Source organism: Lucilia sericata, unplaced genomic scaffold (assembly GCF_015586225.1).
Source record: "Lucilia sericata isolate MDLA Ls3-8-SP2 unplaced genomic scaffold, ASM1558622v1 Contig001730F_arrow, whole genome shotgun sequence".
NCBI lineage: Eukaryota > Metazoa > Arthropoda > Insecta > Diptera > Calliphoridae > Lucilia > Lucilia sericata.
Window position 1 is genome coordinate 4,502 of NW_023995635.1, and position 14,417 is coordinate 18,918.

Sequence of the window (14,417 nt, forward strand, 5' to 3'; positions counted from 1 at the left end):
AGAGCCCTGCGCCGACAAATATTAACGGCGGCGGCGACTGACACTAAATATGTCGGCGGCGGCTTAAAATCGACTGTAAGCCGGCTAAGTTTTCAACTACGTTTAGTTTTTAATTTTTCAACGATTTTAAATAAAAACGGAATCCGAGAGATCAGAAAGTAGGATTTTGGAAGCAAATATATTGTTTATAACAACAAAACAGAGCAAACTCAAAAGTTGCATGAGAAATTATGCAGGGATGAATAAAAAATTCTTAAAAATTAAAAACAAATCCTTTCTCCAAGTTTTACTAGGATCTGCCGATATTTAACCCTATCTTCCATATAAAACATCTTGCAGAAAATCAGTTTCTAAAAAATTTTGCATTAAGAAAATGATCAATAACGTAAAAACAAAGATATTTTATTTGTTTATTTACTAGCTATACCCAGTGTGCTGTGCTACCCTAAAAGCAATATAAATAAGAAACCTACTTAACAATTTTGATTATTCTAACTACAATGGTTTTCCAGATATACAATTTGTTACATATGGGAGATTCCACGCAAATTATTGCAATTTCGCCAATTATTCCGAACGTTAATTAAGATTTTAATTTAATCTATGAAAAATTTGAATAATCTAATAGTTTCCAGATATACAAAATTTTGTATTTAATTCATATGGGAAGTGCCAAGCCCCCCATTGAAAGTCCGCCCGTTATTCTCTAAATGTTCTTCAGTAAAATTTGAAGATTCTAGCTCTAATAGTTTCTCAGATATACGAATTTTTCTATTTAATTCATATGGGAGCCTCAAGCCCCCCAGATGAAAGTCCGCCCTTTTTTCTCCAAAATGTTCAGATGAATATTAAAGTTGTTCGTGCAAAATTTGAAGAATTTAGTTATATTAGTTTCCCAGATAAACGAATTTTTGTATTTAATTCATATGGGAGGTTCCGCTCCCCTCATTGGTAGTCCCCCAATTTATTACCCAAAATGTTTACATGGATGTTAAAGTTCTTCCAGAACAACATCCTTTAAAGGGATCACAAAGAGATTGAAAAATATTCCAAAAGTTTCACTTTGAAAACATTATTAGAATGTATGAAACTCGCAACTCTAAAGGAAGACTATTCCTATTTTAGTGGTATTTTATGATTAAAATAAGTAAGGCAAATCATATGTCGTAAAAAAGGAAAATTTCGGAAGTGGTCCGATCATTAGATTAATAAGAACGTCACCATGATTTTCGGATTAGGGACTTAAATGTGGAATTGGATCAATAATATATATAATTTAAAGTATTTTTTTTTAATTCTACCATAATTCTATCATAATGATAACTTTTGGAATGATGTATTAGCTATAAACTGATTTTCTGTAAGAGGGTTATATTGGCGGACCGATCCTCATAATTTTATTTTTCATAAATGTGGGTTTCGGTTCCTAAAAATGTTTATTTCGTCGACATCGACATTTGAAAGCCATTTATGTGCGTTTAAGTCATTTTCTGAAGAAGATTTCATTACATATTTTCGTTCCAACAAAAATTGTTTTATTATGGTATTATTAAGTACGTAGAAAACGTTAAAATCAATTTTTGAAGGGGGCAGGGTCAACTATGGCCTATAGAGATTTCGATTGATATCGAGCCCTTTTTGCAAAATGGACGTAAGCGAGATAAATTTTCGTTCAATTAGGATACTGCGTGTTTAATTTTATGTTTATATATTCAATATTTTAGAAAATTCAAAAAGTACCAGTTAAAGAACGAAAAATTACCAGAAATATATATAGATTTCGTGCATTGAATTATACTGTTACCGAATTTACGTTTTTACCCTTTTTTAACCCCCAAAAAATTCGAATTTCCAAAAATCGCGTCTTATTGGATACATTTGGTGGGAGACCAACCTCTTGGTATAGTGTGACAACTATAAGGGACCTAAAGTCGACATAAAGCTCACAATGGTTAGTACCAATATTTTGCCCAAACAACATCTAAATACCTAGCCAGGTTATATCCTCTAGGTCAGTGAAGACATTCTCTACAAAGCTATAAATTTGTATAAAAGGCGGCTTAACAATTGTTTCTTGTAAATATTCGGCCACCATAGTGTTTGGAGACAACAAGAGCTTCACTGAAAGGCACACCAGACAGACATCGCGCTCTATTATGGGTGTATGGTAGTGATTCTGCTGAGATCAATGGTATAATAATAAGTATGTATCCCAAGGATACCCCCTGAATACGGCAATCAGCTTCCGTCCATTGCCTCTAGGTGATAATATACCATGTCACCACTAGCCGACCGACCACCACCCGCCTAGGTGACTAGGGAGGTATATATGTGGGCATTCTTCCAGGAGACCATCATGATGCCTCCTCTTTCTTGAAAAGAAAGACGTTCTTTATAGACAAATAAATAATTAATTAACACCATTACTTACATTTTTTAATCTTCTAGATCTCACAAATATGCCAAATATAGATTTCGATAAACACTTTTGGGTATTAAACGAAAACAAACCCCGGCTGGAAAAACATTTTCATCATAGTTATTAACCATTTAACTAAATTAAACCCAACACTTGCTGTTTCTTTGTACAATGACCCTCGGTATAGTAGTATAGCATACAATCTTATTAATTTCAATTTTTAGTAAAACATTATTTTTTTTATTTAAAGAATATCATTTCTGTCATTTTAGATTTTCGCACACACACAACAAATAAAAAATGCAGAAAACAGCTTGGCGCGAAAAATTCTAGCAGAATTTCTTTTCGCAGTCGGCAGAATTGACATCAACTGCACTTCCCATTTGAAATACACATGTTCGATACCCTAGCCCTTTACGGTATGACATACCAGCAATGTAAAAAGGTGTAGCTCCGTTGACGTCAACGAAGCTGGTTTGAAGTCAAAGCAGCGACTCGAATTAGGCGCGAAAACACGAAAATATCTGAGGCGAAGCATATACATCGAACGTTGAGCAAAGTTCTACACCGGCCAAATTTCAATGAGCGGCTTATTATTAAATAAAAGAAAACTTGCTTAAATGAAAACAAATTAATTTTATATTGTAAAATTCCACAAATTTAGCGAAAGTATTCTGTAAATTGTACAAAATATGGCGAAATTTTCAAGCCGTATTAAATTTTTCGCGGCGGCGGCTTTGACATTTCGTTCGGCGGCTAGGCTTAGTCGGCTTAAGCCGAATCGGCGCAAGTCTCTGAGTGTCATTCGCAATAAAAAATATTGCCATCTATTCTCGAAATGCTGCCATACTTAAATGTAAATAATTATATTAAAAATAGTTGTTTATTTGACAATGTTTATACAATATATATTATATATTCGAAACAAAATCCAGGAGATTCAAATATCCAAAATAAGAGCACGTAATTTTCAGAAAATACATATGTATATAAGGTCCTGCAAACATGCTTGTCATCTTCTCGGATCCGGCATCACTTAAAACTAAAACAAATTATTTCAACTGGCAATACTTTACAAGAAATTTTCACGATATACATATTTAAAACTGGCAATTCTGTCCATGCAATTTTGACATTCTTCTATTAATCTGTGTGACGTGTAAATTTTTTTAGATTATTAAAGAAAAAATTCTACCAATTTCATTATAAAATAATAAAATATTTCGATAATTATTGCTATATTAAAGTAAAAACAATCAATTACAATAATGGGTTCATTCCGTCGTGAAAAAGAAGATGAAGAGGAGGGTAAGTTATCACCAAAAATAATAGTAAACAGTAAACTATCAGAACCGCTATCAAAATTTCTTATAAAGATAAAAAAATTCGATGACTACATTACTTTATTCAAAATACGAAAAGACAGTAGGACTAGAAGAAAAAGTCATTTCATAGTATTAAGCAGTCTTGTTAAACATGCGTTTATTTAAAAATATAAAATCCTCATCAGGTCCCAGTAATATCTATCAAAATCTTGAGAAAACTTCGGTTTTACAAGAGACACGAGCCTTCAATGACACTCCCGTCAATCCCCGGAAATGTATACATATTTTGACCAAAATCTTATATTTGATCAATCAAGGCGAGCAATTGGGCACACGAGAGGCCACTGACTGCTTCTTTGCCATGACCAAATTGTTCCAGTCGAAAGATGTAGTCTTGCGTCGCATGGTTTATTTGGGCATTAAAGAATTGTCCTCTATTGCCGAAGATGTTATCATTGTTACCAGCTCATTGACTAAGGATATGACTGGTAAAGAAGATTTATATAGAGCCGCTGCTATACGTGCCCTATGCAGTATTACTGACAACACAATGCTTCAGGCAGTGGAGCGTTATATGAAACAATGTATTGTAGATAAAAATGCTGCCGTATCTTGTGCTGCTTTGGTAAGCTCATTGAGATTGGCTGGTACAGCTGGTGATGTTGTAAAACGTTGGGCCAATGAGGCCCAGGAGGCTTTAAACAGTGATAATATTATGGTTCAATATCATGCTTTGGGTCTTCTGTATCATATTCGCAAATCTGATCGTTTGGCTGTTACCAAACTTGTCAACAAATTGACTCGCAATTCCATGAAAAGTCCTTATGCTGTTTGCATGTTGGTAAGTTTGTTTTTAAAATATAAAAAGTGTTCCAACTCTATCATTACTTGATTTCAGATTCGCATTGCTTGCCGACTCATTGAGGAAGAAGATATTTCGGCCGATGAAATGTCTGAATCTCCTATGTTCACTTTTATTGAATCCTGTTTGCGCCACAAAAGTGAAATGGTCATTTATGAAGCCGCTCATGCTATAGTCAATTTGAAGAATACCAATGCTCGTGTTTTATCACCAGCTTTCTCTATTCTACAACTTTTCTGTAGCTCTCCTAAGGCTACTTTACGTTTTGCCGCTGTACGTACTCTTAACAAGGTCGCCATGACTCATCCAGCTGCTGTGACCACTTGTAATTTAGATTTAGAGGGTCTTATTGCCGACTCTAATCGTTCTGTGGCTACACTTGCTATTACCACTTTACTAAAAACTGGCGCAGAATCTTCAGTAGAACGTTTGATGAAGCAGATTTCTTCATTTGTTGCCGAAATCTCTGATGAATTCAAGGTGGTAGTCGTTCAAGCCATTTGCTCTTTATGCACAAAATATCCACGTAAACACAGTGTTTTGATGAATTTCCTTAGTGGCATGCTGCGTGAGGAAGGTGGTTTGGAATATAAAACATCCATTGTTGATACTATTATCACTATTATTGAAGAAAATGCTGAAGCTAAAGAATCTGGTCTCTCACACTTGTGCGAGTTCATTGAGGATTGTGAACATGTATCATTGGCCGTACGTATTTTACATCTTTTAGGCAAGGAGGGGCCTTTTGCCGTACAGCCTTCTAAGTACATAAGATTTATCTACAATCGTGTTATATTGGAGAGTCCAATTGTAAGAGCTGCTGCTGTTACCGCTTTGGCACAATTTGGTGCTTCTTGTCCAGCACTTTTGGGCAATATACTTGTCCTCTTGGGTCGCTGCCAAATGGATCCTGATGATGAAGTACGTGATCGTGCCACTTACTATTTGCATCTTTTGCAAACAGAAAAACCAGAATTATATAAACATTATATTATTGAGCGTGAAACATGTTCATTGGCCTTGTTGGAAAAGGCTTTGGTTGAGCATTTAAATGGTGATTGTAATGCTAGCTTTGATTTATCGATTGTACCCAAAGCCACGGTTGTCAAGGAAGAAGTCAAGGATGAAGCTATGCTTATTTCAAATGGTAAGTTGAAATTAAAGCTATGAATTTTAAAATATGTTTATTTTTGTTGGTATTAATTATTTTAGCTCCTCGTGCTCCTAAAATTACTAGAGAAGAAGAGAGTGCCGCCAGATTAGCTCAATTGCCTGGTATCCAAGCTTTGGGTCCAATTCATCGCACTACACCTGCTATTCAACTTACCGAAAGTGAAACGGAATACACTGTATCCTGTATTAAACATATTTTCTCAAATCATGTTGTATTCCAGGTGAGTAAAATTAATAAAAATGTTGAGGAAAATAATTAATCTTTGTTCCCAATACAAAAGATTTGCTTGTTAAATTGATCTGTAATGGATTTAATTTTTAATCCTAATTCCAAAAACATTATTAACATTTTTTAAATTTAACAATTTGAAATCATAAAAAATATTTTTTTAATAAATATTTACAGTTCGATTGTCTCAATACTTTATCGGATCAAATTTTGGAAAATGTACGCGTAGAATTGACTATACCCGATGGTTTTATAACTCGTGCCGTTATACCCTGTCCAAAATTGCCATACAATGAATTACAGACCACCTTTGTTATTGTTGAATTCCCACAAGATGTCGGCAGTTCAGCAGGTAATTTTTTAAACTTGTATTGTTAAGCAAGTTTAAATTGTTATTGAAATTGTGTTTCAGCTACATTTGGAGCCACTTTACGTTTTGTGGTTAAAGATTGTGATCCCAATACTGGTGAACCAGATTCCGAAGAAGGCTATGATGATGAATATATGTTGGAAGATTTAGAAATAACTGTAGCTGATCAAATACAAAAGAATAAGAAGAGTAATTTCCAAGCCGTATGGGATGCAGCCGATACTGAAGGTTTGTTTGAAATAATTTCATATATTCAACAAGGTGACATTTTTATACATTATTTAACAAATTTTAGAATGGGTTGAAGCAGAAGATACTTACTCTCTATCGGCCGTTAATACTTTACAAGAAGCAGTAAACACAATTATAAAATTCTTAGGCCTAGCACCCGCCAATCTATCAGAAAAAGTTCCCGAAGGTGTGGCCACTCATACATTACTATGTTCAGGTAAGTTTTAAAATTTCTAGAAAGTTTTAGCTTAATTAACAGGATTATTTTCTGCTTATTTATAGGTACATTTAGAGGCGGAGCGGAAATTTTGGTACGTTCCAAATTAGCCCTAGCTGATGGTGTTACCATGCAGTTAACTGTTCGTACCACAGATCCAGATGTGGCAGAATTAGTAACAGCAGCCATTGGATAGGATCCAATTGATCTTTTACAGAAACTTCAATAGCTTCGAAGTTTTCCACTTTATTCTAATAACAATTTAATACACACACAATATGATTTACATGAAACTCTTTATAATACTTTTATATAAAAAAGGAGTTTAATATATTAACTCTAAAGTATAAACAAACATCTTTACATAGGCGTAATAAACTTATTTTTATTATTTTTTTTTTTTCGAATGTAATTCGTTTTTCCGTTTACTGTAAACATTCATGTTACTTTTTTCCAAAAATTACAACAAAAAACCTAATTCCTTTTTTATATTTACAAACGAAAATCTGTCATAAACTGTTTATTTTGTTTGTGTTTTTGAAGATCATTAAAACGTTAATAAATTAAGCATTTTATTTAGTATTTATAAGTTAATAATATACAAAATTATAATATAATAAAAAAAAAATAAACAAAAACTGCTCTCAAAAAAAAAAGAACAATCAATGTTTATTTTATGATTTATTTAGCTTTTCAGTATTAATTTACTTTGTCATTGACACTGAAGCAAATTTGTTTTGCATTAATTTTTCCTTTTTAAATGTTTTACTTGTTGGTCTAATAAGCTATATGGGGAAAAATTCCCTTTAGAAAAATCAAGATTTATTTAATTTATTAAAACAGTGGTTTAGGGTGTAATTGAAAAAGCGTTTTTAGAAAAAAGTAGACTTGTCTTTAGCCTGTGCCAATGTGACAAAACGGTAACAGTTTTATTTTGTAAATTTTAAACTAATTTCCTAAATAATTTGTTTAAAATAAAACGAGAAATATATAATCGAAAAACTCCTCACAAACCACTGTTCTGTCATGTCGCCAAAGAGGCTAATGCCCCGTATTCACATAGCTTTATATCTCAATCTCACTTAAAGAACAACAAACATATGGAAGAACCATTTGCCATAGTAAATAAAGATTGCACTTAATATTTATTCTTAAATACTCATCTTTACAGCAGATCACCCGCACTACAAATATTTCTTTTCACTTCATATTCTAGAGAGTAAAAAGAACACTTTCTCGTACATCTATGGGGCGGCAGTTCTCGTTTAAAGGCAAGATGAATTTTATTTGGCATGTTGCCCATTTGCTGTTTATTGTATGTATGAATGCAGGCATGTGTGTTTTAACAATTATGAGTAATACACTTATGATGATCAATGATTACAATAAGAAAATGTGTACGCTAGAGAAAATTTATATAATTTATGATCATAATTTTATTCAAATAATAATAATAAAATAAATTTGTTAGGAAGAACGAATATATTATACCCTTTAAGGATTCCAAATGATTTTTTTTTTAAACCTATGTAAAATCGTCTTTCGATCCTTAAATTTGTGATCACTTAAATTTTTCATGAAAAAATTATTATACGAGATGTTACATTAAAATCACTTGCATTAAAATAAAAATGTTTAATAAACAATTTACCATTGTTTATTAAAAAATTTATTTATAATCCAAATTGCAGCAAATTGTAATATGTTGTCATAATAATGAATAAAATTTTAATTGACACTACACATGATCCTAACAAGCAACAGAATCATCATGTTTTCGTTTTTTTTTTTTTAATTAAAGTGTTGCAAATTTATTATTTTATTTCAGAATTAATAACAAATTAAAAGTGTATCCCGCCATATAATACAGCAAAGTAGGGACGGAAAATATTACAATACAATATGGGAAAAGAGAGATCTCTAGTTTTGAATACAAAACATTGGAATAGTTTTATTTTTATTTTTATTTTATTTATTTTCTTGTTATGAGTTCAAATTATGAATGAGCAAATGGAAAAATTATTTTTCTTTTGAATATTCTCAATTTAGTCGAACGTTTAAACTCATGGTAAAAAGTTATCGAGCAGAACGCACAAGTGTTAAATGTAGATTTTAAAAAATATATTAAAAAAATATACTAAAACATATTTTGGGAACACACCACCACCACCTATGATTTAATAATTTTTACATAAATTTCAATATTTTTATATTTAAAAAAAAAAAAAATCATAATAATAAAAATAAAAAACTAAGGAAAAAGCGAAAAAGCAAAAAAATGTTTAAATCATCACAGGAAATACGTTTGAATACGGCGAATGCCACTCAATATACGAATCAGAATGATGAAAATAATGTTTGTATTTTTGGAAAATATCTAAAAACACCAGACACTGGTGAGTTTGTGTATAGTATAAATAAGTGTTCTTAGATATTCGAATGCGAGATACGGCTATTAAGTAAAATCTTTGTTCTCTTCAATTTTTCATGAAAAATCGATTTTTAAAAGAACAAGTAAGAGTGCTATATTCGGCTGTGCCGAATCTTATATACCCTTCACCATAGTATATTTAAAAAATATAAATTATATAAAATTTAAATTTATGTACCTATTTAATTTTCCCGATTATATCATTATTATAGCAATAGCAAAACAAGATGAACAACAACAACGCTAAACGAAATAAACACTCAAAAAACAAAATACACAAGGCAGTAAAACCAACAGACATCAAACATACGAAACTGTACACCAACAAACAAAAACAATATACACAAGTTAGAGTGTTATATTCGGCAATGCCGAATCTTATATACCCACCATCAAACCTCGTTTGACTAGAATGAAACTTACTTATGTCGAACTTCATCTATATACTCGTATTTTTTAGGCCAGTTATAAGCGTTAAAGTAATTTTCTGAAGGGGACCTTATATAGGGGGTAGGGTCAATTATGGGTCGATCCTAATATAATTTGGTAGACAGAATTTGGTTCGTATTAAATTTATTTGTGTCGAATTTCATCGCTACACTCGTATTTTTAAGCCATTAATGAGCGTTGCAGTCATTTTCTAAAGGGGACCTTATATGGGGGGTAGAGTCAATCATGGACCTATCCTCATAAAATTTTTTAGATAGATTTTGACTCGTATGAAACTTACTTATGTCGAATTTCATCTATATACTAGTATTTTAAAGCCAGTAATGAGCGTTAAAGTCATTTTCTGAAAGGGACCTTATATGGGGGGTAGGGTCAATTATGAACCGATCCTCATAAAATTTTGCATAATGATTTTGGATCATAAGAAACTTCCATATGCCGAATTTTATCGCTATATTCGTATTTTTAAACAAGCTATGGCTGTTAAAGCTGCTTTTCGAGGGGCCACTTGTATGGGGGCTATCAGAAAATGTGGACCGATATTGCCCATTTTCAATACCAAACAAACCTTACCTGTTAGAAATATTTATGTAAAATTTCAACCCTCTAGCTCTTTCCATTGGGACTCTATCGTGCTTTCAACAGACAGACAGACAGACAGACGGACGGACGGACAGACATGGCTAGATCGACTTAGAATTTAATGAGGACCCAGAATATATATACTTTTGTGGGTCTATGACCAATATTTCGATGTGTTACAAACGGAATGACAAAATCAATATACCCCCCATCTTTTTTGATGGTGGGTATAACAAGGCAATGAAACACACAGCCATCCAAACATACGAAACGAAATACTCGAAAAAAAAAACAAAATACACAACGCAATTATTGAAGATTCGGATCTCGCCGATATCTGGGGTCCTCTAAAAACTGATTTCAACAGACAGACAGACAGACGGACATGGCTTAATCGACTCCGCTATCTATAAGGATCCAGAATATATATACTTTATAGGGTCGGAAAATTATATTATAGAAATTACAAACGGAATGACAAACTTATATATACCCTACTCACGAAGGTGAAGGGTATAAAAACCTAAAACAGTTTCAATATCATTCGATAACGCTCCAATTGCGAAAACAGTGAAAATCTCTGATCACTTTAATTTTCTATCAAAAACCGATATTTAAATTAAAAACATAAAATCGCTTGTAGATCCTTGAATAATGTTCCAATTGCGAAACCAATGATCACTTTAAATTTGCCATTAAAAATACATAGATTTTTATATAGAAAATCGGCCGTTGATATTTAAATAGCGCTCTTTTGTTAATGAATGGAATGAACCGATATAACCCTGCAAAAATTATTGGAGTACATGATTCATTTAAGTAATCCAAAAACTACTCCCGTTTAAACATTATTGGAGTCATGATCCGTTTAGTAGTCCTATGTAATACAGGCATGGATCATGTTTATTTTTTGAAAACAACATGGTCCATAGCCTGCATTATATGTAATCCCCTAATTTAAACAAGTAAGAAATTATAGTCGGGCGAGGCCGACCATATAATACCCTACACCTTTCACAAAGATATAATGTGATTTAGTTGCCATAATAAAGCATTTAAGTTGAATTGTACCTTGCCTTAGATATACATACTTAAGCCGTTTATTGTTGAATAAAATTGTGGACATTTAAGTAAAATTTTGATGGGGGCTTTTCATAGGGGCTAGGGTCATATGAGAACCTATTATTATGGAATTCGTGGGGGTCATCAAGTCTTGTATACAACTTGGTTATTGCAGCTTTTTGTCGAGATATGAGTATATTAAACATAATTATGAACTTAAAAGCCCTATTCGGCGGGTTCAGTTGTATGGGGGCTAGGTGAAATAATGGACCGATGTAAACCACTTTCAACAGACTTCATCTATGGTGCTATAAAAGATCATGTGCCAAATTTCATTGAATTATCTCCAAAATTGCGACCTGTAGTTTGATTACAAGTTTTAAAAGCCCTATTCGGGGGTTCAGTTGTATGGGGGCTAGGTGAAATAATGGACCGATGGTAACCATTTTCAATAGGTTTCGTCTACGGTATCATAAAAGATCATGTGCCAAATTTCATTGAATTATCTCCAAAATTGCGACCTGTAGTTTGATTACACGTTTTAAAAGCCCTATTCGGGGGTTCAGTTGTATGGGGGCTAGGTGAAATAATGGACCGATATTAACCATTTTCTATAGGCTTCGTCTACGATACCATAAAAGATCATGTGCCAAATTTCATTGAATTATCTCCGAAATTGCGACCTGTAGTTTGATTACAAGGATTACAAGCCGTATTGGGGGGTTCAGTTGTATGGGGGCTAGGAGAAATAATGGACCGATCTTAACCATTTTCAATAGGCTTCGTCCCTGGGACAATAGAAGATCATGTACCAAATTTCATTGAATTATCTTCAAAATTGCGACCTGTAGTTTGATTACAAGGTTTACATGGACGGACGGACGGACAGACGGACGGACATAGCTAAATCGACTCAGAAAATGATTCTGAGCCGATTGGTATACTTTAAGGTGGGTATAGGACCAATATTATTGTGCGTTACAAACATCAGCACAAACCCAATATACCCTCCCCACTAAAGTGGTGTAGGGTATAAAAAGGGAGTAGTATATATATATATATATATATATATATATATATATATATATATATATATATATATATATATATATATATATATATATATATATAATATATAGCTTTAATTTAAGTAAGAAACATATTAACCTTTACTATTAGATTTTATTTTTTCAAAATCTAAGAATCGTTTTTCTCAAAACGATATTTTTTGTTTTGAGAGCTTTGTGGTTTCTTAGCGTATTTCCTATGAACTGAGAGATGATATTCTGATAATAATTTATAACTTTTTTCTTTACAGATAAATATTCTACTCAGCCGCCTCAAGTTTTTGTAGCCCCTGAACTTACAGATCCCAATAAAGTACAACTGTTACATTTTCCCAATGGAGCTTTACGCATTAATACAGATGTCAATTTCATTATTAAGAGAAATGGGGTTAAAGGCAACTTTGAAGTTAAGGTATATTATTTACAAATTACTACTTATATATACTTCGAATAAAATAAAAAATTTTTGGTTCCTTTAGTTGGAAAATCCTTCAGGTCATACAACCTATGTTCCTTTAAAAATTGTAGATCCCGAAAGATTTGAGGTTAGTTTTCCATTAACCGAAGCTGGTCTCTATAAAGTACATATCAAATGTAATTCAGTATTACTACCCAAATCACCGTACATAATAGTGGCTATAAGTGGTAGTGATTTGGACAATGATCAACATAAAATGGAGTGTGAGTATTATAAAGAAATTTGATTAATTTTAATGAATAAACCTATGTATATAATCTTCTCTTAGTACCACATTTCAAATCGGATGCTTCGAAAGTTATACATCGTGGTCTTGGCCTCAGTCAAATCGTGTTAAATGAGAAAAATGAATTTACTATAGATGGTTCAGAGGCTGGTAATAATATTTTATTTGTGGGTATATTTGGTCCTAAGGGACAATGCGATGAAGTCGTCATTAAGCATATGGGTAAAAATGTTTATAAAGTTACATATCAGGTACAAGATCCTGGTGATTATCTATTGGCTGCCAAATGGGGTGATGATCATATAACTGGTTCGCCGTTTTCTTTAAGTACCCTGTAAAATTTATGGTAAATTCAAGTTAATACTTAGTTTTTAAAATAATTATTATTAAATAGTTGTAGAATAAATTTTGAAAAATTTAGTAATTCCCATTCCAATGTGTTTTTTGATGGCTAAATTCAACATTTATATGAAAAGTAAAAAAAAGGTGCTGAAAGAAAATCTACGAAAATAATTTACACAAAATGTAAAAATACAAATATACATATATATGTACATATATACATGTATATACGTAGGTACATTAGTCTGGAACCTAAATGAAAGTTGCTGATGTTCATTCTAATACACCTACCTTTTCTTGACCCCTGGAGAAACGGTATCACAGAATGAACAAAGCTTTCATTTTCGGTGGGAACACCAGTACCTTATTTTTTCTCCACCCTAATATAATACAGAGTCTCTTTATTCCGACTTTTGGAAAAAGTTTTTCTATGAAAACTCCTCTAAATACTTAAAAAAAACTAACACATCTCAACAAATACTTGCAATTTTTGCAAACAAGAAGAAGCATTATCATAACAATAATGATTTTGAATTGGGTATCATCAACAATGGCATTAACAACAGAAGCAGCATCAGCACCAGCAAAAGTATCACGAACAGAAACGTAAACAACATTCACACAAACCACTACATACGGCATGATGTAGGTATGTACATACATAATCATCAAACGTATTACGTACAACATCTTCGTCATCAAATGCTACATTATACTCCTCCTTAGCCAGGCAGCTCTTAAATGACTTAACAATTCCCGCTCAATTTTTTTTGTGTTTGTTTCTTTTTTCATCATTAATTTTTCTTACAACATTTAATGATGATTACCATAGACATTATCGTTTTTTCTGTGTATGCCGCAAAATACGTTTACTCTAATGTTCATTCCAATTTGCTTTCTGTTGAGTTGTGTTTTTGGTTTATTTTTTCTCTAGTTTTTTTTTATTATTACTT

General features: G+C 32.4%; 2 protein-coding genes across 2 annotated transcripts; both read left to right on the forward strand.

Annotated features, from left to right (window-relative positions):
* The first annotated feature begins 3,489 nt into the window (after window positions 1–3,489).
* Window positions 3,490–7,482, forward strand: LOC119612541 (coatomer subunit gamma). The gene is made up of 8 exons (XM_037968353.1): window positions 3,490–3,727; window positions 3,930–4,585; window positions 4,643–5,753; window positions 5,819–6,000; window positions 6,186–6,360; window positions 6,421–6,606; window positions 6,674–6,826; window positions 6,892–7,482. Exons 1-8 carry the CDS (start codon window positions 3,688–3,690, stop codon window positions 7,020–7,022), a joined length of 2,634 nt encoding a protein of 877 aa, XP_037824281.1. The 5' UTR covers window positions 3,490–3,687; the 3' UTR covers window positions 7,023–7,482.
* Window positions 7,483–8,823: 1,341 nt separating this feature from the next.
* On the forward strand, window positions 8,824–13,552 carry LOC119612542 (filamin-A). Its single transcript, XM_037968355.1, has 4 exons — window positions 8,824–9,222; window positions 12,670–12,830; window positions 12,898–13,099; window positions 13,165–13,552. Exons 1-4 carry the CDS (start codon window positions 9,105–9,107, stop codon window positions 13,458–13,460), a joined length of 777 nt encoding a protein of 258 aa, XP_037824283.1. The 5' UTR covers window positions 8,824–9,104; the 3' UTR covers window positions 13,461–13,552.
* Window positions 13,553–14,417: the final 865 nt, after the last annotated feature.